This window comes from Mesoplodon bidens, assembly GCF_964165515.1.
Source record: "Mesoplodon bidens genome assembly, chromosome: 10".
Lineage (NCBI taxonomy): Eukaryota > Metazoa > Chordata > Mammalia > Artiodactyla > Ziphiidae > Mesoplodon > Mesoplodon bidens.
The window spans coordinates 19,926,299-19,952,534 of record NC_138172.1 but is presented as its reverse complement, the minus strand read 5'-3'; the positions used below and the strand labels follow the sequence as shown (position 1 = coordinate 19,952,534).

At 43.6% G+C, this 26,236-nt stretch overlaps 1 protein-coding gene across 10 annotated transcripts in view; it reads right to left on the bottom strand.

Annotated features, from left to right (window-relative positions):
• The window catches only part of FOXP1 (forkhead box P1), a 596,443-nt gene that overhangs the window by 18,883 nt on the left and 551,324 nt on the right, over window positions 1–26,236 (bottom strand). For 8 of the 10 annotated variants that reach the window (XM_081246281.1, XM_081246283.1, XM_081246287.1 and 5 more), the window contains 4 exons: window positions 13,572–13,655; window positions 3,439–3,640; window positions 3,255–3,334; window positions 2,549–2,650 (listed from right to left, as the gene is read on the bottom strand). In XM_081246281.1, coding sequence (XP_081102407.1) covers window positions 2,549–2,650; window positions 3,255–3,334; window positions 3,439–3,640; window positions 13,572–13,655 — 468 coding nt within the window. The remainder of the gene's footprint in view (window positions 1–2,548; window positions 2,651–3,254; window positions 3,335–3,438; window positions 3,641–13,571; window positions 13,656–26,236) is intronic. The other 2 variants (XM_081246288.1, XM_081246289.1) reach the window with 1 other exon arrangement.

The window sequence follows — 26,236 nt, the reverse complement described above, 5'->3', positions numbered from 1 at the left end:
AATGAGTAGGCGACAACAGGGGCGGGAGAAGTGGATACTTACACCACACCTCACATCCCCTGTAAGTCCCTCAATCCATCTGCTGCTATTGCTCACACAGTCTGTATTCCTCCCCTTAACCTGCGATATACATACTTCATCCTTCCAAGTGGCAAATGTTGATCTGTACTTGGAGAGGTGTTTGTTTTTGGATGATCACCATTAGCGACTCTGTGAGGAGTCACGCTAGAGAATGGTGACTTTCCTTGTCTGTTATGGAATATTTAGAAGGTGACGAGAGAAGTGTTATCACACGGCATGATGAACTGCTCACAGGGAGAAGCCAGAGGACAAATCCTCAAGGAATTTTTGAGGAATGTCAGCATAACTGGGGTGGGTTCAGACTTCCAGCTGACTACGAAAGGACACCCTGATTCAAACAGGTTTGATAGGTCTGCATCAAGACAAAACAAACATCTCTGGAAAATGTTAGGCATGTTATAATTACAGTTGGTAGGGCAAATTTCTTGGCGTATAAACTGTAGTCTGGTCTTTAAGGGGGCACTTATTTTTAATATTGCACAAAGGCAGAGGATAAAGGATGCTAAGCGTCTACTGTTTATCTCCTACAATGACACTGAGGAGGCTGAAATAAATAAACCCAAATTTCCTGAAAAAGAAAGAAAGAAAAAAAGTCCAGACAGAGCATGTGTACCTATTAAACACCTTACTGGGAAAAGAAATCAATATCTCTCCTCATCCTAATCACTGTCTAAGTTTTCCAGTAAGTATCCAAATGTACAGAACTGTACATTGTAAAGCCATGTCTGAAAAACAGGACTGCTATAGATCTGTCTGAACTATATAGCCATGTAAATAAAACTGTAAAGTCAAAACTTAAGTTTTGTTTTCGAAGACCGTGCATCCATGCAAAAGCAGCTGGAAACGGAGAGTTTCCCACAAAAGCTGAGTGAACTCTTTCCACTCATGACTTTAACTGGGCATTTTATCTTCTGTCTAAGATGACAGTACAAATAAGGACACATGGAGAAAATTATACGTATTTATGAGTCATTAAATACTTCATTTAGGACTGTTTATATGAAGGGCACTTTTTCCTACAGTTTCTGAAAATGAGAAAGTTAAATCTGAAGATCTGAGCTTAAATATCACATTCATAACGGGTAATTATTTTAAAACTTGATCATTTGCTATTTATAAAAGGCAATCTGAAGAAAATGTCTGCTTCATGCTTATACTTCCGAAATTCTGAGAAGCATTCACAGCTGAAGACTGTTTTCTATTTTACATCTCAAGGCAGGCTGAGGAAGAGAAGGGAAGATTTTTGAACCTAGGCTCCTTCAGGGCCCATGTGTCTTAATGGAAATAAAAAAGCTACTTTGGGCCATAAGAGATAATTCACAGCTCTGTAAGGTTGATGAATTAATTCTTTGGTTATATTCTTTCAAAACGCTATTTTATGATGAATGTGGTAGAGGAAATGCGTTTTCTGTTTTTGCTGTTGTTTTTCTCCCATATAAATTACGGAAGTAGCAAGGAAGACCTGTATGTCCAGCAAAGCATGTTTTCCTTGCATCCTATAATAAATCCCTATCCTATTTCTAATAATAACATGTAACATATCCAAAACTATTTGTATTTTAAATATTTCTAAATTTTTTGGAATTTAGGGATTACAAGAATTCTAGATAGTAGTAAAGGTGCAAAAAAAATATATGACTCTCAGATTGTATCTGCTGCCCCTTTTTCTAAAGCAGAACTATTAAAAGCCAAGAAATTTAAAGTGGGAAAATCCAAAAACTGGTGAGGGCTTAACCGAATACAATGGAATCGCTACTAACAGAACCTACGAACCAACTGCTGAACTGGGATTGAGGTATGTCATGTGACCCCAAGCCTTCCTGGGGGCATCCCAGGTGGAGCTATGGTTTTATAGCAAATGCTATTACAGTCAAGTCACATATTTCAGAATTTACTTTTCTTCCCCAGAGTGCCTATGAATATCTGATGGACAGTCTCTTGACTTAAAAAAACAAACAAACAAAACCAAAAAACCCCTAATAATATACATATATTGGGTTCTCCTGTAATAACTCCAATATACCTTGCTAATACTTGGAGTGCATAGGTTAAGGAGCTTATATCCAACCAATGAAAGTTAAGTGTATCTGATCAAGTGTATCTGATCATTTCTCCAGGTTCCTGACGGTTAAAAAAAACACACAAAAGTTATCTATGCATTCTCTACAAATACTGGTGGTGGCTGAAGACCGAAAACCATGAGGTCTGTGTACACAAGACAACTTCCTACACGTTCCAACCAGAGAGAGATGATTTTACTCATTATGCCAACATGATGGGAGTCTTCCGTCCCAGCATTTTAACCCCAGTGGAATTATTTTCTCAATCCAGTATGCCTATAAATTAGACTCTTTGAATGTAGCAAAACAATATATACGTAACTTACAACATCTGCATCTTACCGACAACAAACTCTCTCGAATAAATGCCAAGATCCAAGACTCAACAGGCCTGCAAGAAAGCTTACCTTCCATGTGGCAGCGTTACGCCGGAAGTAAGCAAACATTCGTGTGAACCAGTTATAGATTTCATTTAGTGTTAGCTGCTTTTCTGGAGATTCGAGAATGGCCTGTGAAGCAAAAGCAACAGAGAAAGATAATTTATGACCAAATCGACAGAACCGTCATTATACAGTTGCTTGAAAACATAAAATAATCATGATGCGGAGCTAAATCCTAAGGAAGGTTTCCCGAAACGCTCTAAGACTAATGGCTGTATTTACCAGTTCAATAGCAAAATTCAAAATGGAATTATCTAATTGTTTTGAGTTTTTATTTCTGTTTCCGTACAGAAATATTAATTTATTAGTCATTCATAAAGCAGAATCAAAGAGAAATGCAAAACATTTCACTAGCTGATTAAAGCTCAGTAATTATTTAGAGCTCAGATTAATTCTAGGGATCAGAGATTACTGTAGCTTGTGATAATTGACTTGCCATCTTTAAACAGGCTCATTTTCACTGTTGTGTGAAATGAATTTCCTAATAATCACATCGTATTGTAATACTTAATCAAAAGCAATTATGTTATATATTGCAGATTTAAAAAACCTTATAGAACAGGTTTTAGCATGCTCGCATAGTAAACGGTTTTAAATCCACTGCATCAATATAATACATCCATGTACACCTATACCTTCTGATAGAATTTCACATACTGCGTTATTTACTTACCTGCCTAATTAAAGATGCATATGTAAATGGTGGTCTAACTTCTGCGTTCTTATAAAATTCTTGATTCTGCGCAATATCTGCTAAATAAGAATCATTGTCCTATTAATTATCACTTTTTACAAAGAGGCTGGTCGACAAGCATTGCTGATCCCAGTTCTCCCCGAGGCAAAAATGGAGCATCTACCTGAAGAGATGGGCACGTTGTATTTGTCTGAGTACCGCCTGCGGATGGGTCCCACCGTGTGCATGCTGGTGGTGGTGATGACGGAGGGGCCTTGGGTGACGGGAGTGATGGGGGCAGTGGGGGTCGTAGGAGTATGAGGTAAGCTCTGTGGAGAAGCCTCTGATGCAGACTTGGAGAGCGTGACACTTGATACCAGATTCAGCTGTGAGGAAAGGAACAGTTCTTAGAAGACCTTCAGAAAAAAACAGGGCAACCAAGAAAGCATCTGCAATGCAGCGGGAAATTATACAGGGGAGGCCTGGCTAGTTTTATGCCTCACAGTAGATTTTTATCATCAGCTGAAATAGGAGGCGAGTTCCCATGTAAAAACCATTCACTTTATTTACTTATTAAAATTTCTAGCATCCTGTCCTGTGATTCTTTTTTTCTAATTTATTTTTTTTATTGTAGTTGATTTAGACAATGTTGTGTTAGTTTCAGGTGTACAGCAAAGTGATTCAGATACATACACACACACACCTTTATCTCTTTCTATATATACCCATATATTCCTTTTCAGATTTTTTCCCCCATATAGGTTATTAAATAATATCTCTTACGATGTTCTCCTTTCCTGTTGTTGCTGAGACAGGTTTTTTTCCAAAGACAGTTAAACAAGCGTTTACAGACACAAAAGGGGTTACCTAGCCTGGTGAGTTTGAGAAATTCTGGGTCAAGACATTTCTTTAATCACGACTTCGCACCCTACTATGCCTTGTAAAGCTCGAAGGGGGAGAGGGAGTCCTTGTAGCCCCACGAACTCTGACGTTTCAGGAAACACCAGTTGGGATACATTGGTATCAACCTGAGCTCTTAGACAGAACTTTCTGGAATGTGCTAGTACAAGCGAGAAACCGTTTTTACTTAATTTTAATAAAAAGGAAAGTTGTACAAAAATGGCCACTGGCTACACCACACTGGGACGGGCTAACTCAACTCCAGGATGAAACTTCACGGATGGGAACCACTGCTGAGAGGTTTGGCCTGTGACTCGTATTAAAAAGAGCAGCACTGGATCCAGTAAACATCCATTTAGTTCCATTAGTTGGCAGAGACTAATCTTTGAAAGCTTTCTCTGTCACCTTCATTAAACTCTATCCAATATAGGATTGGAATCATTTATTTAAAAAGAAGATGGCATAGGAGAGATCTGGAACTGTAAAACATTTTAATTTTTTTCCTTCCAGTTTCAAATGCGTAGTAAAAAAATGGAATAATCCAATGCTTCAAGTCCGGAAACACACACTAGTTAGTTGCAGGAGCACAGAGGAAAACGAAGGAGTCCTGTTTCGGTCCTTCCTTCCTTCCTTCCTTCCTTCTTTCTTTCTATCTGTTTCGCCCGCACCTTAAAGTGTTTCTCTGATTAATAACTGGAAACATGAGCCTGTCCTCCTCTCCAGAAACTCGTTGCTACTGAAGTATTAAGTCTGGCTACACTGAAGAACTCGGTTGTTTTCAACAGAGTTCTTACCGTTTACCCAGAACTGCCCTCTGAGGAACTTGTAGCTGCCCCCAATCCAAGAAAGTTTGGCAAAGTAGCCTTACTTGGTATCACTATCTCAAACCAGATTGTGAATCACTTAACAAATTAAGTCTGGTTCACCACTGCAACAGTCCTAAGTCCAAGACATTATTTGTGGAAAGTATTGAAAACGAGATTCCTCTGAGATCATAATCAAAGAACAGATTAAAAGAGAGTTCTAATTTGTTGGGAAGACTCAACCTTACTCATACCCTAGTAATGAGAAATATCAAATATCGTTGAGAAAGTATTAATGGAAAAACATAAACATGGCACTGAAACCGAACACTGGGTTGCAAGCTTTTGGTTGGGCTTTCCTTTTTCTCCCTCCCTTGAAATGCTGACTCAGCCAACACCAGACTGCCGCCGCCGCCGCACCGCACCCCGCCCCGCCCCGTCCACCACCAATCCCTACACCCCACGCTCCCCCATGCCTGATAAGTGCAAGCTGTGGAGATGGCACCACCCTTATGAATCCCCCAGCAAGCTGGGCAGATGCTGGGAGCTGCTTTTTTATTAGTGCTGGAAACTTGACTTCGTGACACACATTTGCAAACTTAAGTGCTCACGGTCTAGCGTAGCGGCCACGGGATGGAGCAGATCTGGGAAGGCTGGGGCTGACCTCCTCTTTGCCTTGGGCCTTCTTCACTGACCAAGTACAGGAATAGCGTGTCTAAGCATCAGCCCCAGCAACGGGTCAAGGAAATTAGCGCACAGAAGGCTAATGCTCATAAATATACAGCTTTTAAAATTCAGATGCTCTTAGGCTTAAGAGCATCCAAACGCTCGGGAAAGTCATGGGTACCATTTGTAAAAACCACGTTGTGAACCGCCTGCCACCGCCTGGTCTTGCTGAATTCTCATACCATCATGAATACTTGAGATGTTGTTACTCACGTTTCACAGATAAGCAAACAGAGGCTCACGGGAGATTAAATAACGTGCCCATATTCACAACCTGGACTCAAAATCACACAGACACTGGTGATTCTAGGCCCTCTGTATAACAGTCTCCTTACGCCCAGATAATGGGAACCATAAACACTATCCGGGTTCACTTTTCTGCGTGCTCATTTTTGGAAGGGACCTGGGGATTAGCTTTTATCCCTGCTTATAACTAACATTCAATAAATCTTTCCCAGCAAACATATGGCAATGGGAACTGAAATGACAAAAGAAGGAACAGAACAGACAACTGCTGCCCTCGAAGGGCTTACCATCAAATGCAGACACTGATCAAAGGAAAACAGGCAGAGCGACCATAAAACAATTCCGAGAACTAACTCTGCTTCTGGGCTCTTCGGTTGAAGAACAGTACCCTCAACACCACGGCGTTCTTTAGAAGGTAACGAAAATTATAATATAAATACAGTGTCCTCGGGAAATATGCACGCTCCTCTCCAGTTCTGTGAGGAAGATCACCAGGTCCGCTGGGTTCTAGTTAATTGCCAAAACCCCAAACTCGTGGACACATTCAGCAAGTGCAGGCCCATCTCTTGGGAGCTCACCTACAAGAACAGACAAGCCCCACGATACGGGTACAAAGTCATAAAACACAAAAAGAATGTCATCCTTGCAGCCTTAATACTTGGACTGTTTCTACTGAAAAATCAACAGTCGAGAAGAAAATCCCTCCCGGTTAGCACGATCCACGAAGAGATGCAGCTGAATTTTCTGGAGGCTCTGAAACACAGGTACCAAGTGGAAATCAACACCAAGCCAGAAGACAGCAGAGAGGATTTTTTTTTTTTTTTAACCAGGCTTGACAAATGACACGGTGATTCACACCCACTGCTGGGCTGTCTCTAATAAGCCACAGAGGAAGTAGCCAATCTCGGCTAATTACCAGATAAAAATGTATTGTAAGGACTCTAATTAGGAGACGCGGATGGAGGTGATCTAATGATTAAATGCTGCATTCGACTGACCCCACCATCAATGTGCAGTGGTGCAAGATGTCACTGGAATATTTTGTAGAAACAGTAATTTTATTTCGAGGAGGGGAGGCAGTAATATTTGTAATGATGGCTATGAGGTAAACTAATTAAAAGACAGTTCCTAGAGGAAGAGGGTGGCTCAGAGCAGCTGTGGCCATTCCAGAACCAAGTGCCAAGTCTCCAAAGAGGAACTGCAGTCAAGTGGAAAATTTCTGCCTGACCTCTGCCCCTGCTATTAATTTGCAGGAAAACTAATGACACATATACATATTCCCACAGAATTGTTCTAATTGCTAATTTGCCAAAGGAGCCCCGATTCCAAATTAAACACGACTGTAGCCCGCGAGGGGAGAAAGAACAAAAAGCGGTAAACTCCAAACACAGGGTGCTTCGCCTCGCGAAATCATCTGAAGGCTGAACCAACAAGTTAATGAAATGTCAACCTTGTCAACGGCGATCGAAGTTTCTTAACTTTTAAACTCGGGCTGGATGATCACATGCTGGTCTCGAGGAGAAACCATCTTTGGGGAGGAAGGTCACGGGGGAGTGATAAGATGCAGCAGGGGGAAGGTTTCAAGACAGGCTCTGCGTTCAAACCAGACCTGCTCTTTTCATTAAGGTCTCTCTCTGAAAAAACTGGACCCCCTACGCCCCCCACCACACACACACACACACACAAATTAATTACAGACTTAGAACAGCAGAGCAAACCGGGAACGGTGAGGGGTGTGCGGCAATCCTGCAAGATTCACCTGAACTGTAAACTATTAAAACTTAATAATATAATCATCAATTAGAAATGAAAGCAAGTGTGCTTCGTGTTTCTGACTGTAGCTCAGGTTGGAAGAGAGATTTTTTTTCTTCCGGGGCCTGGAGCAGGAAGGGATGGGGACTCTGGGAGGGTTTCTTTTCCTATTTTTCAGATTGTGTTCATTTTCTATTTAAAAAGAAGTTGCTATGTTTAGAAAAGTTAGTAACTCTGATATTTTCTACATGGCAAGTTTCCATCATGTGATGATTTCGGCAAAGATAATCTCTTTGAAACGCCGGCCAAAAGCTTAAATTCTTATGTCACTTAAGATTGCCGTAGGGCTTTATTATTTTTTTTTTAGTTTCTATGCACTCTCAACCGTCGGCTTTTCTCCCAGGTCAGTTCCAGGGGGGGACTATCCTAGAAATCTTACCCATCCAAACAACTGGAACCAGATCAGCTGCCCGGTACTCTGCCGAGCCCCTTTTCGAAAGATTTATCTTTCGTTTTTAAACAGTAACCTCCTCTCTCTCTTGTAAAGACGGTGAGTCACTCCCATTTTTTAAAAAATCAACAAACGGCTGAGGTAAACCCCAGACAGAAACAGACTTGTTGTAAGGATTCCCATAAGGACTCATCTGTATTTTTGTGTGTGCTTTTGCCTTGCTTTAGAACAGATACTGAGAACAAAAGGCAAACCTGAAACCCAGACACCGAGGGACCCAGCCGCTTAGTATGGACTTTGGGGCTCACTCGTTTTTCTGCTGTTGGTTCGACTGGCCTGAGCAGGTGAATTCTAGACACGAATCCCTCACGTTCAGAGGTGGCCTTTTCTGAGGCTGGAGGGACGGGAAAGATGTCACCAGACCGTGGCAGGGGGTCGGGGGGTGGCCTTGGGGAGAGCTCTCTCTGCCTGGTCCTGCTACTGCCTTAGATCTGGGCCCTGGCGCAGGGCAGTGACCGAGAAGGTGGTCGTCAGGATGAACCTCAGGGTGGGGGACTTCACGAGAAACAGTATATAAACACCCCTTGTGTGTGTGTGGTGCTTGCGAATCTCTCTTTATGACGGCATCAAATTATTTCCCCAACTCAACAGCCAGGCTGCAGTCAGCAGCCCACAAAATCAGCCACTTCGTTAAGAGTTAAAAGACCCCCCCTTTTGCGGAGCGGGGGGCACGGGGGGAGGGAACACACGGATGGACACACACACACACACACACACACACACTCTCTCTCTCTCTGTTTTTATTAGTAGCTAAAAACTATTTCCAAACAGTCCTAATTGCCACAGTTGGAGGAAACGAGAATGCGTGCAAAGGAAAATCTAATACTGCCTTTCGCTTCAAATAGCCAAGTTCCTGTGTTTTATAACATTTCCATAAAGGAGATAGTACCTACACTTTAATTACTTGCCCACCAAATCTGAAGGGATGTGGTTTCTCCAGCGTTGGGAGCTGTTCTCTGGTGGGTAGGAATACCCTAAAGCAAAGCCTACCTCTTACGTTCTCAGGATTATAGAATATGACTTAGGGTATTTTCCTGACCTTATGATAGTGAAAAAGCCTTTTTCAAAAATCCTTAACAACTTAATAAAGAAAGTATTAGTGCAGACATGCTTCTTGGTGGTGGTGGTGATCATTTTATCCTCTGAGTGAGGCCTCCCTCCAAGGACAAGCATTCACCCCCAAGCAATCCATTTTGGTGTTTACCTTGAGAACACTAACTGGTACCGAGTTTGGAACAAAAGAATATCATTCTCATTAGGACAGTTTACGATCACCTGATTTTTCGCTTGTGCTTCTCTGAACACCGAAAAGAGACGAATCTTTTAAATCGCCAACATACGATACACGGGGCCATTCTGTACGTATGTCAAGCCCGCCTTTGCCCACTGTATGTCCCCCATTGCTAGAATGTACAGCTCTGTCCTGGTAAACTTTTCCAAGCAGGGGCCAGCCTTAATAAAATTAAAAGCTTCTAAGTAAAGTTATGACAAACGAAAGCTTATTTCAGCCGCTGTTGGCCATTCCTTTCTTCCCTCCACTCTGATCTTCTTCACACACTTTCCCAGTTCCCTTCCTCAGAGACACACGGACACACGCACCTAACTCTTAACCCGAGAAAAGAGTCACGAAGCTCGCTTCTTTCCACTTCTTCCTATTCACCTTTCAGGTTTCACCTTAGATGTCACTTGTCCCAGAAGTCTTTCCTCAACCCCACCTAGACGTCTAGGGCAGAGGTCCACACACTCACTCACCCAGAGCACAGCTCATGCAGGGAGAGCCTGGGAGTGTGTCTTTGGTAGTTGGTCCCACGAGACCCCAAACACCTCGATGGCAGGGATGGTTCTGTCTGGTTTTACTACCCTATGTTTTCCTGTCGCACGTCCAATAAATATTCGTTGACGCAATAATTCGATTTTAAATTCAGGAATTCTCTTCACAAAAACACCGTGCACTGCAGTTTGAGTCCTGGGTATAATTACGAAAGGAAAGGTTTTTCTCGGTTTAAAAGATTTTCAAGCAAGCAGGCGGAGATGTTATCGGAGGCACGTGTGGAATAGGACCACCGTAAACCCCTATTCAGTTCCTCTACACGCTTTCCAGGGGGAGTCACGCTCAGACCCACGCCTAAAAACTAGGGATTCTCCCGAGATGAGCATAGCCTCTGATTAGCCAAATGGGAACATGAGTTCCACAACAGCATCCAGCGAACACGTCTACGGGCTCTGCTGTCAGAACAATCCAAGAAGGTTTTGGCGGTGAAATGGGAACTGGTTGGATGACTGGACACAGCAAATGACACTTACCACCCAAATGGCATTTAGTGAAAAGCACCGTTTACAGCAAAGCATTCTATCACTTAGTGACTAAGGATTTTAAAATAAACACCGAGTTCCTTTTTAAACAGAAATGGAAAAAAGAAAGAAAAAAAAAAAACCACTTCACAAACTTCCTGGCAAGACTCTAACATGAGAGTCCCCAGCTAAGGTTAGATTTGCATCCCACGGACTGCTTCCTTCAAATCAGAGCGCCTAGAACGATACGCATCTGAACATACACTGAGTGTTCTATTATTTCAGGTAGAATAAATCAATTATAGGCAAAAGGGAGTCTTTTGCACCTTAGAACCAATCATCAGATAACTCTGTATCCCTAAAGTTGAAAGCATCGAGGGTTTGCTCTGTGTCCACCCCTCCCCTTTTTTTGGGCAAAGAAGTAAAAATGTATGCAAAACACTACACGTCTACCTTTTATAATTAATTTCCCAATGCCTCACCTATACATATTTTAATAATTCCCGATTTATAAGATGGTATCTATAATCAAATTTTCTATTTTCCAATGAATGAAAAGAAGGCAGGTTCTCTCTGGCAACAGAGCGTCACACAATATCTGCTTGTCAGGCACCAATTTTTACTTCTTACACGTAAGTTAAAGGATAAGGAATTTATAATGCTGCCTGTGAAGGGAACCACTTTTCATACACAAATGTGATCTTTTTTTTTTTTTTTCCAAAGGGTAATACAACAGTCCATTTACATAAACTAATCCAAACAATCTATGTATTTGACAATGGCAAACCTCACACAGACGGCCTATTGTTGGTTTACATCTTGGAGTTCTTTATATTGGCTTGTAGCACTGCTCTAACTGTCAAAGGTTTGACTTGGACTCTAAATAAATGGTTATAGAAGTGCTGTGCAGCGATATTGGACTTCTTTGCAAAAGAAAACCTGCTGCGTATGAATTCAAAAGCTATTAATTTTTCAGTCAAAAATATTCGTGCCTATTTCTTTTAATAAAGAAGTACTGTGCTGAGCTACCAAGAGATAATGTTGACTAGTGGTAGAGAATTTTCAATAGAGCAGTTAAAAATAAATTTAGTAGGAGGTCCCCTTCGAAGTTATAATTTTCTAGCATGTAAAACATTTTTTTAAAAATACTAATCAAGACAAACCTTCCTGCCCTGTGCATTTCCCCCAGGACTGCTTTTTCCTGTTTACTGGCTGCCTAACACGGGTCCTCATGGAGATTCCCAAGGGTCCCTTTTGTGGCCTATGGAGGCCTATGTATATGGCGCTCCCTGCCGGCATCCAGCCCCGTCGCTTGCTGAGTGCCCCGTGGGGTTTTGCAATTCCTTTTCTGCTTTTATCCCGCCTCCTCCCAAGGAGCCTCATGATCCCAAATGAGTATATTCCTAGAGTGCGGAGTCCAAACATTATTCTAGTTCTCATATTGAATATCTAACCTCCTATCACTTGTTTTTAATCCACGGAGGAAGGAGGGGATAATCTCATTCTCTCCCTTGTTGCTAGGTTTAGAGATGCAAACCCTTCAACCTGGGGAAAACCATTTCCCTAACCAACGACAACCATCTGAAGACTTCCGGAGAGTTTCAAGTTCCCTATACCCGCTGGAGAACTCAGTGGAGTCGTGCCAGGATCTTACCAATTTGCTTAGCTGGGTTCATAGTATTCCCAGGACCCTCCTTAAAAGAAGGGGTTGACAGGAATACCACCGAGAGCACAGCTGACTACTGACTCCGCGATGCCGAATGGCCTCCCCCTGCCCCGCTTTCTCTTGGGTAGCCTACACATTGGGTCCTACAGCCGTTTACTGTGAAACACATGGAAACCAAGGGCTCTCCCCTAGTAAAAATGGATGTGCAAAGTGTTTAATGATTTTATGTCCTATATCTCAGTAATGTGTTCTGTTTCAGACATTAATTTTGTCTGCCAACTGCATCTTGGCAGGCTACCATATTTGCTGGGTTAATAGTCTGACTCCGCTTTATTTCTATCACCATAAATCATACATGTATGGGTGTATGTTTGCTTTATTTATAGGAAAAAATCAGTCAAAACAGATAAACCAATACTTTGCCATTACGCCGCATCACTGCATATTGATTAAAATTGCTGGTACTAACTATAGATTGTCAACGCTCAATTAATTTTCACACAGTGACTCCAAGCAAAATCAAATAAAGGCAGTGTACCCTTAAATTTTACAAATCTTAAAAATCAAGAAGCAAAGCACTCTCCCCATTGTGAATAATCAGTTGAAGCTACTAGATTTTGAGAACTGTAAGTATACAAGAAACACAACTGGGAAAGCGATCAACTTGCAACAAGTCATGAGGCCCAAGACAGGATTTGGGGTTCAGCTACCACCCTTCCACTTAGATATTAACCGTCTGTGCTTGGTGACGCTCTTGAAAGTCAAATAAAAGGGAACAGGGCAAGAAGTAAGAGACTCCTAAAAGTGAAATGTAATTTCAGGGCACCATGTTTGGTCTCCTCACCACGAAGGAGTCATTTTCGCTTCAAACTCTTTAGTAACCGTTAGATGTTCTCCGTAATTATAGCCTCTGACTATTCCGACAGTGTGTTTCCTCTTTCTTTCCCTTCTTGCAGTTAGACTGGACTGGACTATCCCTCACTCCTTTTCTCACACCCACTGCCTCTTGGCTAAACCATGCTGACATGCCTTTTACCTCTGCTTTCCTGGTCTGGCTGTCTTCTCTCTGTGTTGCCACCATTGAGAAATCAGAAAGATTGCTTTCTGTTCTGTTTTGCTTTTTCCCTTCTAGTGAGCTCTCGTAATGTGTTTTAGTACCTTGGTGTAGTAGCATCAATCATCTGTCCCAAAGAAGAGCTGATGGTGGGGCCTCGTGGCGAACGACTGTGCCTGAATCATCCCATATCTATCTCCCTAAATGCCCAGCACGCTGCCCTCTTCATAAAAGGTAATCAGAACCAGACGGAGCTTAAGTCTTTCACTACTCAGAGCTGCCAGACTAGGCGATCCTCCATCCTTGGGGTAGGGAAGCAGAGAAGAAATACTGTAGGGTTCCCCACGGGGGTCATTTCAGTACTTACGGGCTGAGGGGCAGTTTTGGGTTCCGTAGACTTCACGTGCAGGTGGGTCATCATGGCTTGCAGGCGCTCTTTGTCTTTTGCAAGCTGGTAGGGAGAAGATGCTTTGTTATTTCTTTGAATGCAGATGCATTACTCCTTTAACATCCCAAATGATACACATTCCAAATGACACTATGGCCCCCTGGCGCATGACAAAATGTGCATCACTGCTTAATCATTTTGAAATCTATATGACCACTGCCAAACTCCGAGTAACTAGAGGTGTTAGTGTGCGATTTCTCCACACGAGATGCATGAGCTTTTAACTGGGAAGTCCTAGACCTGCTGGCACCAAGGAGTCCCATGTAACACAGACAGCTATGAGACAAAACCGTGAATCACGCCTATTAACCAACCTGATTCATGAGGAAGCCAAAGGAAAACAAGCTAGGGAGCTAAAAACTCATAAATTCATCCGTTGGGGTTGTGGAGAAACTCCTAGACACACAGATACACTTATGCAAAATTAACTCCATCTTTCTTCACAGGTAGGCACAGGTGAAGACAGTACTGGCCAGCAACTTTGGCAAGGCAGGCAGAGAGCTACAAGGGCGGACGAGACCCCATTTGCAAGTGAATGCAGAATAAGCTTACTCATTCACGGACTCAGTATGTGAGTACCTACTATGTGCTAGTCTCATCGTACCAAAACTTCAAGTCTCCTTATTCTATCAAACATTATCTTCTGAAGGCACATGAGTTTCTAATTGGATGTATGTAGTAGGCACTCAGATACTACTTATTACATGCTGCCTTCCTTATGCTTGCCTTGGACTCTTTCATACACAGTGGTATCTTTGATAGTTCAAGATCGTTGAGCATAGGGGACATATGATAATTATGTCTGTAAAAGAAGTGGGAAATGTATCCCCCAAAGGTACAGATATAGTTAAGAGAACAGCTGTAGAATTTTGGGGAAATGTAGAAGAGATTAATATGAGAGAGAGAGAGAGAGAGAGAGAGAGAGAGAGGGAGAGGGAGAGGGAGAGGGAGAGAGAGGGAGGGAGGGAGGGAGGGAGGGGAGGAAGAGATGGAAAAAAAATCTTAATTCAGTACTTTTATAGACTATTTGTCCAAAATAATGCCTTAAAATTGGAGAGAGACGCATTCCATCAATGTCACATAATTAACATTAAATCTTTTAAATAACAATTAATTTTTTAAGTCTAAAATTATCTGCCCCCCCCCCCAATCAAGTAAGACTCACATTTTTAAAGCAAAGTGTGTTTTAAGGGAGGGGTATGTTTCAGGAATTGGGGCAAGGCAGAGAAAAGGGAAAGGGTACAAAAACAAGAAAGAAAAAGCTTTCGGCTTATCCTAGCTGGATGACTCAGTCTCAAGCCATATCACATTTGATTTTTTTTTTCTTTTTATTCCCTTGTGGTTCAGGGAGGAATAAATTAAGAAGAAAGAAAGAAAGAAAGAAAAAAAAAGCCTTCCAGTGTTAGCATTTATCTTCCAACAAACAGGAAATGAAAATGATACCATATTAGGAGCCACTTTATGTTATTCACCCTCTGTCCTTTAGTCAGTTATTGAACAGCCAAACTAAAAGATGCTCTGAACACATAATGCTAAAGGAATTTAGTTTTCCAAAGTGGCTCAGTTAGAACAATTAAAACGTTAGCAATGGCATTTTTCTAGTTATTTGTTTTTTTATGTAAGTGTCCTAAGTTTTTGGACATTACAACTAAAACATTCTTAGATTAAGAAAAATGTTTTGTTTTAAAATTACTGTGGAGCAGAAGGAATGGAGGCATAATATGTCGTTCTTTTTAAAAACAAGAAGTGGGCTTCCCTGGTGGCGCAGTGGTTGAGAGTCCGCCTGCCGATGCGGGGGACACGGGTTCGTGCCCCGGTCCGGGAAGATCCCACATGCCGCGGAGCGTCTGGGCCCGTGAGCCATGGCCGCTGAGCCTGCGCGTCCGGAGCCTGTGCTCCGCAACGGGAGGGGCCACAGCAGTGAGAGGCCCACGTACCGCAAAAAAAAGAAAAAGAAAAAAACCCCCCAAAAACAAGAAGTAGTCTGTTGTACTGAACGTTACAAATTAAAGGGTGGGAGGTGATATTTACTGAAGAGTCTGATGAATATTAGTGACTTAATTTGGGGGTAAACACTGTTGATGGAGCAATTACAAAGACCAAGTAGAAGGAAATCCAAATTCCCAGCACCGAAAGAAACATCACCTCTCTCTTCCTTCCAAATGTCTACGAGGCTGACCTTTTACTGATCAAAGGTGGTAATACCACGTGGCAAACACATACCTAGAATCTGTATACCAGCCACCTCCATCACCCTGGTGGTTTACTGCCGTAGGGAATCTTTTCTTATTTTTCCATGTGAATATTACTTAGAATTCATCGTCCATTTTGAGAATTACCCAGGTTCCTTATCTTGCCTCAACCTCAAGTCTACCATCCTAGTTCTGCTTTACTATAGAAAGATGGGCAAGGTTACAGGAAGAGGCAAAAATCCAAGCTTTTGTTGCTGTTTATGAGTGTAAACTAGCATGTCCTGTATATTCTTGGAAGGGTTTTGGATTTTTATCCTCAATAACAGCTCTAACTGTACCACAAACTGTTTTAGCAACTGAAGGAAAAAATCCGCCAAACTCACCTTTTGGGTTTTTTTTAATGCAAAATGGCTGAAAATTCACACCTAGTGAAACCACCTCCTCTGTCTCAAGTGCCTGTCCTGCATTTACAATACTCACTGGTGCTTCGAAAAGCCTGCAGATTCTTTAGGGCTTTGTATGTCATCATTCCATGAGCTCACCATCCCCCCGTCAATTTTCATGGCATCCCTTCATTATTATAATATGGGAATACAAACATTTAATATTAGCAAATATATTCCAGCATTCCCTCTACTGAATCCCATGACAAGCAAAGAAAAGGAAGATGGGAAATTCAGTCCGAAGGTCAACTAAAAATTCAGCTGACAAATTTACCCATCTTTTTATGTTGTGCTATCAAGAGAGAATTACCCTCTCAAAGCTTTCCCGGTGGGTACAGGAGTACCACCTAGCATAAAAGGAATGACAACAGGACACACATTAAGGGGAGCTGCTTGTGCAGTGTTTGTTTACATTAGCACGCTTGTGCACCCATTCCGAAGCACAACAGCAGAGTCAAAAATGGGCTAAAAAGGACGTGGACCCAACAAGCACACTTCGATGGATTTGAATCCGGGCTCTGCAACTCTGAGCACATTATGTAACCTTTTCAAGTATTTTGTTTCTCCTTCTAAATATGGAATAATAATCTCTGAACTTTCAAGAGTTGTTTTGAGGATTAAATAAATTCTTGCACATAACCAGCTTAGCATAGAGCCTAGCGCTTCGACAATGCTCAAAAAAACCTAATTCCTTCTCTCTCCCTTTTTTTTTTTTTTTTTTTTTTAATAGGAAAGTTAAATCAGTCAAGTCTATCTAGACTTCTACTGGCTGAGGAATCTGGATCAACATAACAGGGGTTCGATGGAGTTTGCAGCTGGGCTAACTGGGGAGAGAATTTTGATGGTTTAAAGAAGGGAACCAGAAGTGCAGGAAAGATAAGCCCATTTCTCATGGATTTATTTCCTTGCTTCTCACTGTATCTGTCCCTCGTCCTAGGCAAATGCTTTTTCTCCCCTCGGCTGATATAGGTCATCCCCTTTTCTGTTACCCATGGCCTCAAGTCAGGTTTTAGATAGTCCACACTGGGCAAGACCGTAACGGGGGTCTCGCTCCAGACCTGCTGATAACTGCCGAAGGCTAGGGGCCCCGTGCACCACCTTCAAAGATAAAAACTAAGAGAGATCACGTTCATTCTTTTAGCAGAGAAAAGGGAACCTGGTTTGGGGTTCACTGAACACAATCATTTTCTACACTGTCAGGAGGACTCATCATTTTAAGCCCAATTTGGTGGCTCTCACTTGTGAGGAAAGAAGTCTTGAAATAAGCGAAGGGTTTGGGATGTGGGAAAAAATGCTGGAATTACTGAGGATGGAGGGAAGAAGGGGCCAGGCCACTCATTCGATCTCACAGAAGCCCAGACGGCTGTGGCTAGGTCAAGTCTTCTGGTCCTCGTGTCGTGTTTTACAGCGGGGGAAACTGAGGCTCACGGGGAGAACTTAACCCGAGGTCGTGGAGCTGGGAAGGCGCAACGCTAAGGCTAGAAGAATCCCGGTGACAGGATGCTTGGTCTGACCTTCCTACACCGCTGTGATCCCAGACATCACCTGGGACACTGCCTGGGAGCCCAGATCTCTGCCTCTCTCCCTGCCTCCATGCTGCCCTCCGTAGGCAGAACCTCGGGCAGTGGGGGCAGGGTGGAATGTGCAGTGCTACCCAGGTTATGAGGCGGCGAGTCCGGATTAGTCCAGTGATGATCCCCAGATTCACGGGAATCTGACCTAACCTTGCTGAGCCCAGTCCTCCAGGGGACAGACAACGGAAGAGGTGCTTCTAAGAAAGACCCCAAGGGTCCAAGTCTAACGAGGTACGTTGGGGAGACACCACTCTCTTCCGTGGACTGAACGTGCCTTACGGGGGGCGGTCTAGATTCCCTCAGCAGGTTTGCATACAGTGACGGTCCCAACAGGACTGACAGAGGAAGAATGGATCTTGTCACCTGGGGTCTCTTAAGGGCGTACGATCCAAAGGAGAAAAACAAGCCAAAAAAAAAAAAAAAAAGCGGCAACTGGAAGGAGGAGAAATGAAATTCTTCTAACCAAACTGAGTATTTACCAAATAGCTATTTTCCAGCCACTCTCTCTAACAGTGGTCATTCGCAGGCCTTCACAGCTCGGTCTTGAAGGCCAACTCCAGCTCTCAGGGGGTAGGCAACCTACGGCTCATTTCACCCCAATCGAAGAATTTCCCGACTTTTATTGTATTCTGTCACCATCTTAACATTCCTCACATGTTATTATTAAAGACTCTCTTGACATTTCAAGCAGACGCACACTGATACTCTGTCATAGTCTAGGAATTCTAATGCTCCTGGAGTAAAGCAGGATTTTAGACTATGAAAAAGCGGCGTCTTGGTTTTCCAAGGGGGGATGTGGAAGTGAGACACGCAGAGACCCTGCGTCTCTTGGCCCCTGGCACGGAGCAGTGGCAACATGAAGCTGTGATGCTATTAGGACTTCTCTTTCCCCAGCACCTCTGAGCTTATTCAGAGAGTCACGAGGCTCTAGGAGGCCACCGCTGTGAGAAACTGTCCTGAGAACTGCTCTGAATGGGGTTAGTTAGAAAGGTCCAAAGGGGGACCCGTGACAGATAATATATTTGCGGAAGTCCGGAAAGCTGAGGCGATTACAAACAGCCCCGCTGATGGTAGAGGCATCACAGGTGAAGTCCCCAGAGTCACTGACTGATCTGTGTTAGGCTTACTGTCTCCCTCTGCTTTGTGCAACTTGTGCACTTTTCTTTCTGCTGACATTTTCTTAGAGCTTACAGTTCCTGGGGTAGATGGATTTGGAAAACTTGAGAATGAGCCCAGTGTCGCTGAGCTCCAGCCCTGGCCCCGCTGCCACGGACTGCTGGGGAGAAAGCTCCTCGGGCCAGAGGACAGCGTGGCCTCACCGGCCAAGTTTCAAAACCCTCAGTCTGTAAGGCCTGGGTGTGTGCAGAGAACCTCGTGGGGTGTAGCAGAGCAAAACTTGCCACCCCAAAATGTCTCTCTGGCATGCGGATTATTTCGAGCTGAAAAGACTCAAGGCCCAAAAGACTCAAGACACTTTGACCTTCCCCCCAACTGCCTAGAAGAATTCAGAGGGCCTGTCGGAACAGAGCCACCACCAGCAGGATCTGCAAAGAATATGGGCTAGGAGGTAGGGGGTGGGAAGCTCGGCAGGGCCCAGAGATCAGAGTCCACTCTGTGTCCCACTGTATCTGCGTGGTCCCACAAACATTTATTTACCAAACATTTACTTTTCCATCTCCCTGTGAGGTGCCTTCCTCTCCTCTGAAGGCCCAAACCCCTACCCCCAACACCCTCTTTTGTCTTTAGCTGAAGATGGTATTTATGGTGAGGGTTCTGGCCATTTTGGTAAGTGACTCCGTTTTCCTGGGTCACTCCCGTGTATACACGTTGCTACACTTTCGTTTGATTTTCTCCTGTTACTCTGTCTTCATGTCAACTGAACTCTGAGACCAGCCAGAAGAACCCAGACGGGGAGAGGAAAATGTGTTCCTGCCCAGCAGGGGCATGATGACCCCTGTGTAAAAAGCCATACAGCAGCACTGAGCAAGCAAAGGAAGATGGGTTACAGAGGCTGGGCTACAATCCTAGGGCCTGCCCGTCATTTGCCATTAGCTTTGGACAAGTTAATCAGATCTTCTATACCTCAGTTCCCTCTTTTGGAAGCTGTGAGGGCACCAGTTACTCCTCTGACTCTCAGAGGACCGTCACTGTTAAGATCACCATCCGTTGCGTAACACCTTCTCAAAGAGCCAGAAGAAATACTACATTAAACATGCTCATGTTCATCATGTATGAGACACATACTGATGTCCAAAGGTGAGATTCGCCCTTTGAAACGTGACTCTTGGGATGGAGGATATAGGGTAGAATCTACTCACAGAGGGGTTGTGAGGATTCAGTGAAATTAAGGGTAAATGCACTAGGACAGTGCCCTGGCAATGCAGTAGGAGCTCGATAAATATCCTTTCAAATGGTTGCCGAGCTCCTTTATGAAACAGTTACAAGCAGAATGTGGGCAATCCACAGATCCCTTCTACAGCAGATGGATCCCAGTGGATTGTGAGGGTAACCAACTCATCCCAGTTTGCCCAGGACTCTCCTGGTTCGGAAAGTGAAAATCCCAAGTCCCAGGAATCCCTGAGTCCCAGGTAAGCGAACTGCAATGGCTGGTCACCATCCCATCCTGTTGAACAGAGAGATGAATTTTAAAAAGAACACAATATTCTTCCACTTTCCTTCTCCCTCTCCTACAACCTAGGCATATTCTCAGGAGGCTCCTTTGGCCTGGAATGTCCTCGCCAGGAGCTCTTTTCCCTGACACCTCCACATTACAGGAAGGAAGAAGCTGCCTTACTTATCTATATCCAGGGCTTGGAATACACTAGGTGCTTGATGAACAGCGACTGAATGGAATCAAATGACTCATGAATAGAAGGTCTGCACCCCTCCACCCACACTCCCTGCCCGGGGCCAGGCAGTTCATCCCCATGGGTTGGGTGGCTTCTTTTCCCCTTGGCTGCTTTCAGTATTCACTTTAAAGGGTCTCGAGGCTGAGGGCACGTTGTGGGGACGCTGTCCTGAGCCGTGTCCCCTGACACATGCTGCACCCTGGACATAATACGCAGGCCCAACCCCCCAGGCTCCTCTCTTCCTTCCTTCAGAGTCCATCTTCATACACCAAAGAGGTTGAGCTAAGCACTGAGCAAGGTCACACGGTCACACAACAGATTAAAAAGAATAAACGTGGCCAGAAAACTGTATCTATACCACGAACGTCTCAGCTTTCCAAGACAGGCAAGTCCGTCAGAAGACTGTTTTCGCTTGTTGTCTGTTAGACTGGATGCTTTTCCCTTTTTCCAAAATGGAATTCTGACCCAGCCACCAACATACCTTATCCCCAGCTCGATGGCTGAGCATCTCCCTTTGGAGTGAACCCACATAACTGGATGAATATGCGTTTAAATCTGGGGGACAGTAGGTGCTCAACTTTCACGGAAGCTTCAGGTGCTTCCTTACAAGGCTGGCCATGGCACTGGGGGGATGGGGGGGCGACCCTGACTCTCAGTACGTCCCCACTCCCTGTGTCTCTGCCCCTCCGTCCTGTGGGGAGGGAGCCTTATACTCACGACCCATGTAAGAGCATGCACACCGACGGCGGGGATTTCCCCTCCACTTCTAACTCATTTCCATGACTGCCTATCATCCAGAAGACACTTGTCAACAGAGAACATCTAACAGGTGAAATCTTAGAATACATCCCCTGACCTCAAAAAGGACATTCCCTGTCTTCGACCCAAACGATTTCTATGGTGTCCATCTGTCTTCATCTTAGGTGCCTACGTGCACAGTGTAGAATCTTACATCACTTCTCGGCTTGCTGGTAAGAGTTGGGGTTAATCCCCATCCAGTCCATTGACAGATGTCAAAAAATTACAACTGCCTTTGTAATAATGAAATGCAGTTAGAAACATTCCAAAGGGCTTCAAATGCCCACTAAGATGTCTTTTTGACCACCGTCCCCGCCCCCCACCTGGCCTTCTCTCTCAGTGAGACCAGTAACAGGGTGTAACATGAGAACTGAATTAACCAACCTTTCTCTGTCAACAAGCTCTACATAAGGAGTCCACTGCTAAGAAAACGTGCATTATATATTTTGATACCTTCCAACAAAAATAAAAACAAGAACAGATGCATCTCACTCCCAGTGCTGCATAGATAGGTCTAAGCCAGACTCCATAACCCATCATCTTGATGTCTGCCTGGTCGCTTGAACTCTGCCATGAGAATCTTAAAGGCTTTCCCTTCCTTTTGGTTCAAGTGCAGTGTTGTACACAGAGCACCATAAAGGGAAACACGGCCAACCACACTATCCTCCAAGGGGAACAATGGTGATTTTTTAAAAATTGCATAAAATTCTTTAGGGAGGTTTGACTGTCGGTAAGAAACGCAAGGGCCTCCTGTTTGGGGTCAGAGGTGAGGTGTCTGGGGTTTAGATCTGGGGGCTGGCAAGGGACACGGGACAGCACTCCAGCGGCTTTCCCTGGCTTTGGTCACGTCTGGGACTGACTCTGTCCTCCCGAATTCTCCAGTGGAATCCTTTCACAATGATTCTCCAGGGTGGACATAATGAGCCTCTGTTGATCTCTACTGTAAGATCCAATATGAGCCTACTGGGTTTGTTTTTACAATGGGGGCGCACGTGTGACCTCCCTCCCAGACGTGAACACCAGAGGCCTCAGGACTGCTCTGCAGAGGGAGTCTGGGGGGTGGTGGTCTCCTCCTACTCTAACAGTGATCACCCTTTGGGAATACGCTCAGGCCTTGATGGCTCTTTCCTGCAGTGCTAAGTGGCACAGACGGTTTTCACATTCGAGTTAATAAATGGTAATTGGGTAACAGACTTTGAGATACTTGGGAGGTTCAGGTATTTCCTGGACCTGGAAATGCCTTCTTTAAGGGAAACCGAAGTAGCCCTTGGCTCAGTCATATACAGGGCATGCCCCACATATCGGTCTGCTGTTGGGAGAACCGAGAGGTGACCGTGGGTGATGCCAATGGTAAACGAGACAGAAAGGCTGCTGAGACACAAGAACACCCTTTCCACGGAGCCTAGTTGCTGCACGGACCTGGCTTCCCCAATACCTCGGGTTCTCTGGGCACAAGGATTAGTGAAGTCAATTAAAAAGTACACTTCCGGACATGGGTGCATGAAATGGCAAATGGAAATACAAACATCAGAGAAACAGGAAGCCTCAAATGGGTCTGGCTGTGAGTATAACTGTACTTTGCCCCAAACTCTCCCAAACAGACCAGGTCTGCCACCCAAAGATCCCTGATAAGGGCATCGGGCACAGAAAACTGCTGACATTTTCTTGTGCATTTCATCTGATTAAATATCTAATGGGTAAAATCTGTTTGGGTTTGGCCCTTATCTAGCATTGAAAGTCTCTTTGGAGCACGCTTCTGATGTTTCCAAGAACGCATTAGTGTCAGCGAACACTACCCAATGAATGAACAGTGCCACTGCAGAGCTATTTATTTATAGTCTATTTTTTTTTCTAGAGTATAAGAACCAGGCGGGCAGCCCTATCCATTTCACTCACTCTTATACTCCTTAGAGTATAAGAGTATAAGAGCCCCAACAAGGCTCTTGCCACGTTACAGGCTCCGGGTCATGTTTGCTAAATGCCTGAGTAGACAAAGGGATGGATGAATGAATATCCCTTGGCCAGCTCTCCACGACCCCCAATATCGGCAAGTATAATAACTGCAGGTGAAGCTGCCCTTGGGGGAACCTGACCAATATGGTGACTAGACTGGTTTTATATACCAAGGCAAAGAAGGATGAAGTAAGAAGGGGCGAGCCGACCTTTAGGGAGCCAGGAACCTAAGGGAACAAGTTGCTAATAACGTGATGCAAATTGTTTTCTTCTGCTCCTCTAGATCAGGAATTGCTTGGGAAACTTCTTCTGCAAGGGCCAGCCAGATAGTAAATATTTTCAGCTTTGCAGACCATAGAGACGCTGTTGGAATTACTCAACTTTTCTGCTGTAGAGCACAAGCAGTCACGGATAATGCGTAAATCAATGGGCATGGCCGTGTTCCAATACAACCTTACATGTGGATGCTGAACTTCGAGTTTCATATAATTTATTCTTCCTTTGATTCTTACCTCCCCTACCCCAACTATTCAGAGTGTAAAAACCTTTCTCAGCTCATGGGATTCGGCCCAGGGTCTGTAGTTTTCCAAGGCCTGCTCTTGACAAGCACTGTGTCAATGTTGTAGCAACTCTCTCAAGCTTGGAAGAAACCGAACTCTTCAGAATTAGCCCTGCCTTCTTCCATTCAAGCAAACTCGCTGGCAAAAATATTATAAGGAACATCACTGGTTAACTACCACGTAGTAACTTCTGGCCAGGTGATCATCTCTGATTCCAATCAAAAGTTGAAAAGCCTGCCTTGGGTTGGATGTAGGGCTGGAGGATGAAGGGAAACCTATGACTACATGAAATCCACAAATAATCCAAGAGTCATCCTATCGGTCTGTACCACTCCCAGGCCACATGCGCCAAAACTCGACATTAAAGCTGCCAGAAGATAACCACCTGACTTACTGATCATCTAACTCCTTTCCTTCTCCCACCCGCTTCCTGTGGAGAGTGAGGAATAGTGAATAACATAGATAGTCAGTTCCTGAGTAGTTAACAGTGGCCCCGCACTCAGATTTGCAGTCTGGAACGCCAACCTAGGTGAACCATTACCTCTGGTAAACAATTTATTCTAGCTGATCATTAAAAATTTAATTTTATCAATTAGATACATAAATGCAGGAACTTGGATCACTTTATAAACACCACCACTGAGACACATAAATTCAGGTAGCCATAGCCATGGAGTTTGTTTTGTTCAACCCAATTCTTTAAGGGCTTCCTATGCTTCAACGACCAGTGAACTCTGGGGGTGAGATAAATATACTCCTTCTTTCCTTCCCAATAAACACGCTAAATTTAAACATGTTTCCAAAGACTTATGTAAGAATTTGGGGATTTTACGATGCGCCCTTTGCCTGTATAAATATCCCACTGTCCTCATAAGTTCATATCTGTAGTCTGAAAGGAAAAATATTAACTACTTAAAGAAAATAACTTTTGAGACATTCTGACTAAAAATAAAATATGATTTGTCATATAAGATGATAACTAATTTAAAAAAAAAGATCCTTTCTATCCTGAAAGTCAAAACAAAAAGTTTAAGTGTGTTTTGGCTGATTTTTCTCTGCAACTATTTGAAGCTGTAAATGACTTAACTCAGTAAAATTCCAAATGTAATTATCTTCTGTACTTAGCCTAGGGCTCTCCATATATCTCGGCACTGCTGTCTTGCATACAAAATAGGCTTTTCGATGGCTGGTAACAATATAATGTGCAACATTGTTTTAATTTCCCCGAGTCGGCTAACCTCTTGCCTACACTGAACCAGCCAGAGGAAGAAGCCACAGTGAGTCATCAAGCACTCAAAAGCATTTTGGAACTCGGCTGCATAAATGGGGTTTGTAGGGTCAGCCTTTTGCAATTGTACATTTTAATAATCTCCGTTTCTGACCCAATTTTTACTTTTAGAAACGAATTTTCTATTAATTATACCAAGGAGGGAATTACTGTTAAAATATGGTGGGGGTTCATCAACAAGTTACATCAGGAAGTAGAACCCACAGTTAAAATGCCCCTCACCCAAATGTGATCCACAGGAACACTTGCTGAACTTAATTTTCTGTAGTCATAAAGTACATTCCTCATGGCCCAGTGAATTTCCAAATACAAGATTCTCTCTCTCTCTCTCTCTCTTTCTCCCCCCACCTATACACACACACACACACACACGTATCTATATATATCTGATATCCACATGATATATATTATATATACCTAATATGTGTTCATATGTACGTGTGGGGGTAAGTGTACATATTTAAAATTTGTGCAGTGAACTCTCAATTGTTCTCAGTGATGGAGAGAAAAAGGGGACAATGAAAAATTAGGCATAAATCCACATATAGTTTCCATGTTAACTTGGGAGAACAGCCTTGCATGTGTGCTGGCTTGCTCAGTCTTGCCCACACACTCATGTGCTCGCTCTCTCTCTCTCTCTCTCTCCATTCATTCACTCCCCATCTCTCTCCCCAGCTTGTCTTCCTAACTTCAGGTTAATATTAGCAACAGAGAGGGCTTAGACCAACAACAGATAACCAGAAAAGTTAAAAGGAGAAGAGAGAAGGGAGGTAAAGCGAGAGACAGAGAGAGATGGAAGAGCTAAAAAGCAGAGGCTGTGGGTTGGCGGCATATACAGGGATGCACAGAACTGTGAAATGTCTGAGCGGCAGTGCCCAAGAATGAACTGAAGCTGAACCTTCCCCGAGAGAAAAGGAAATAAAATAC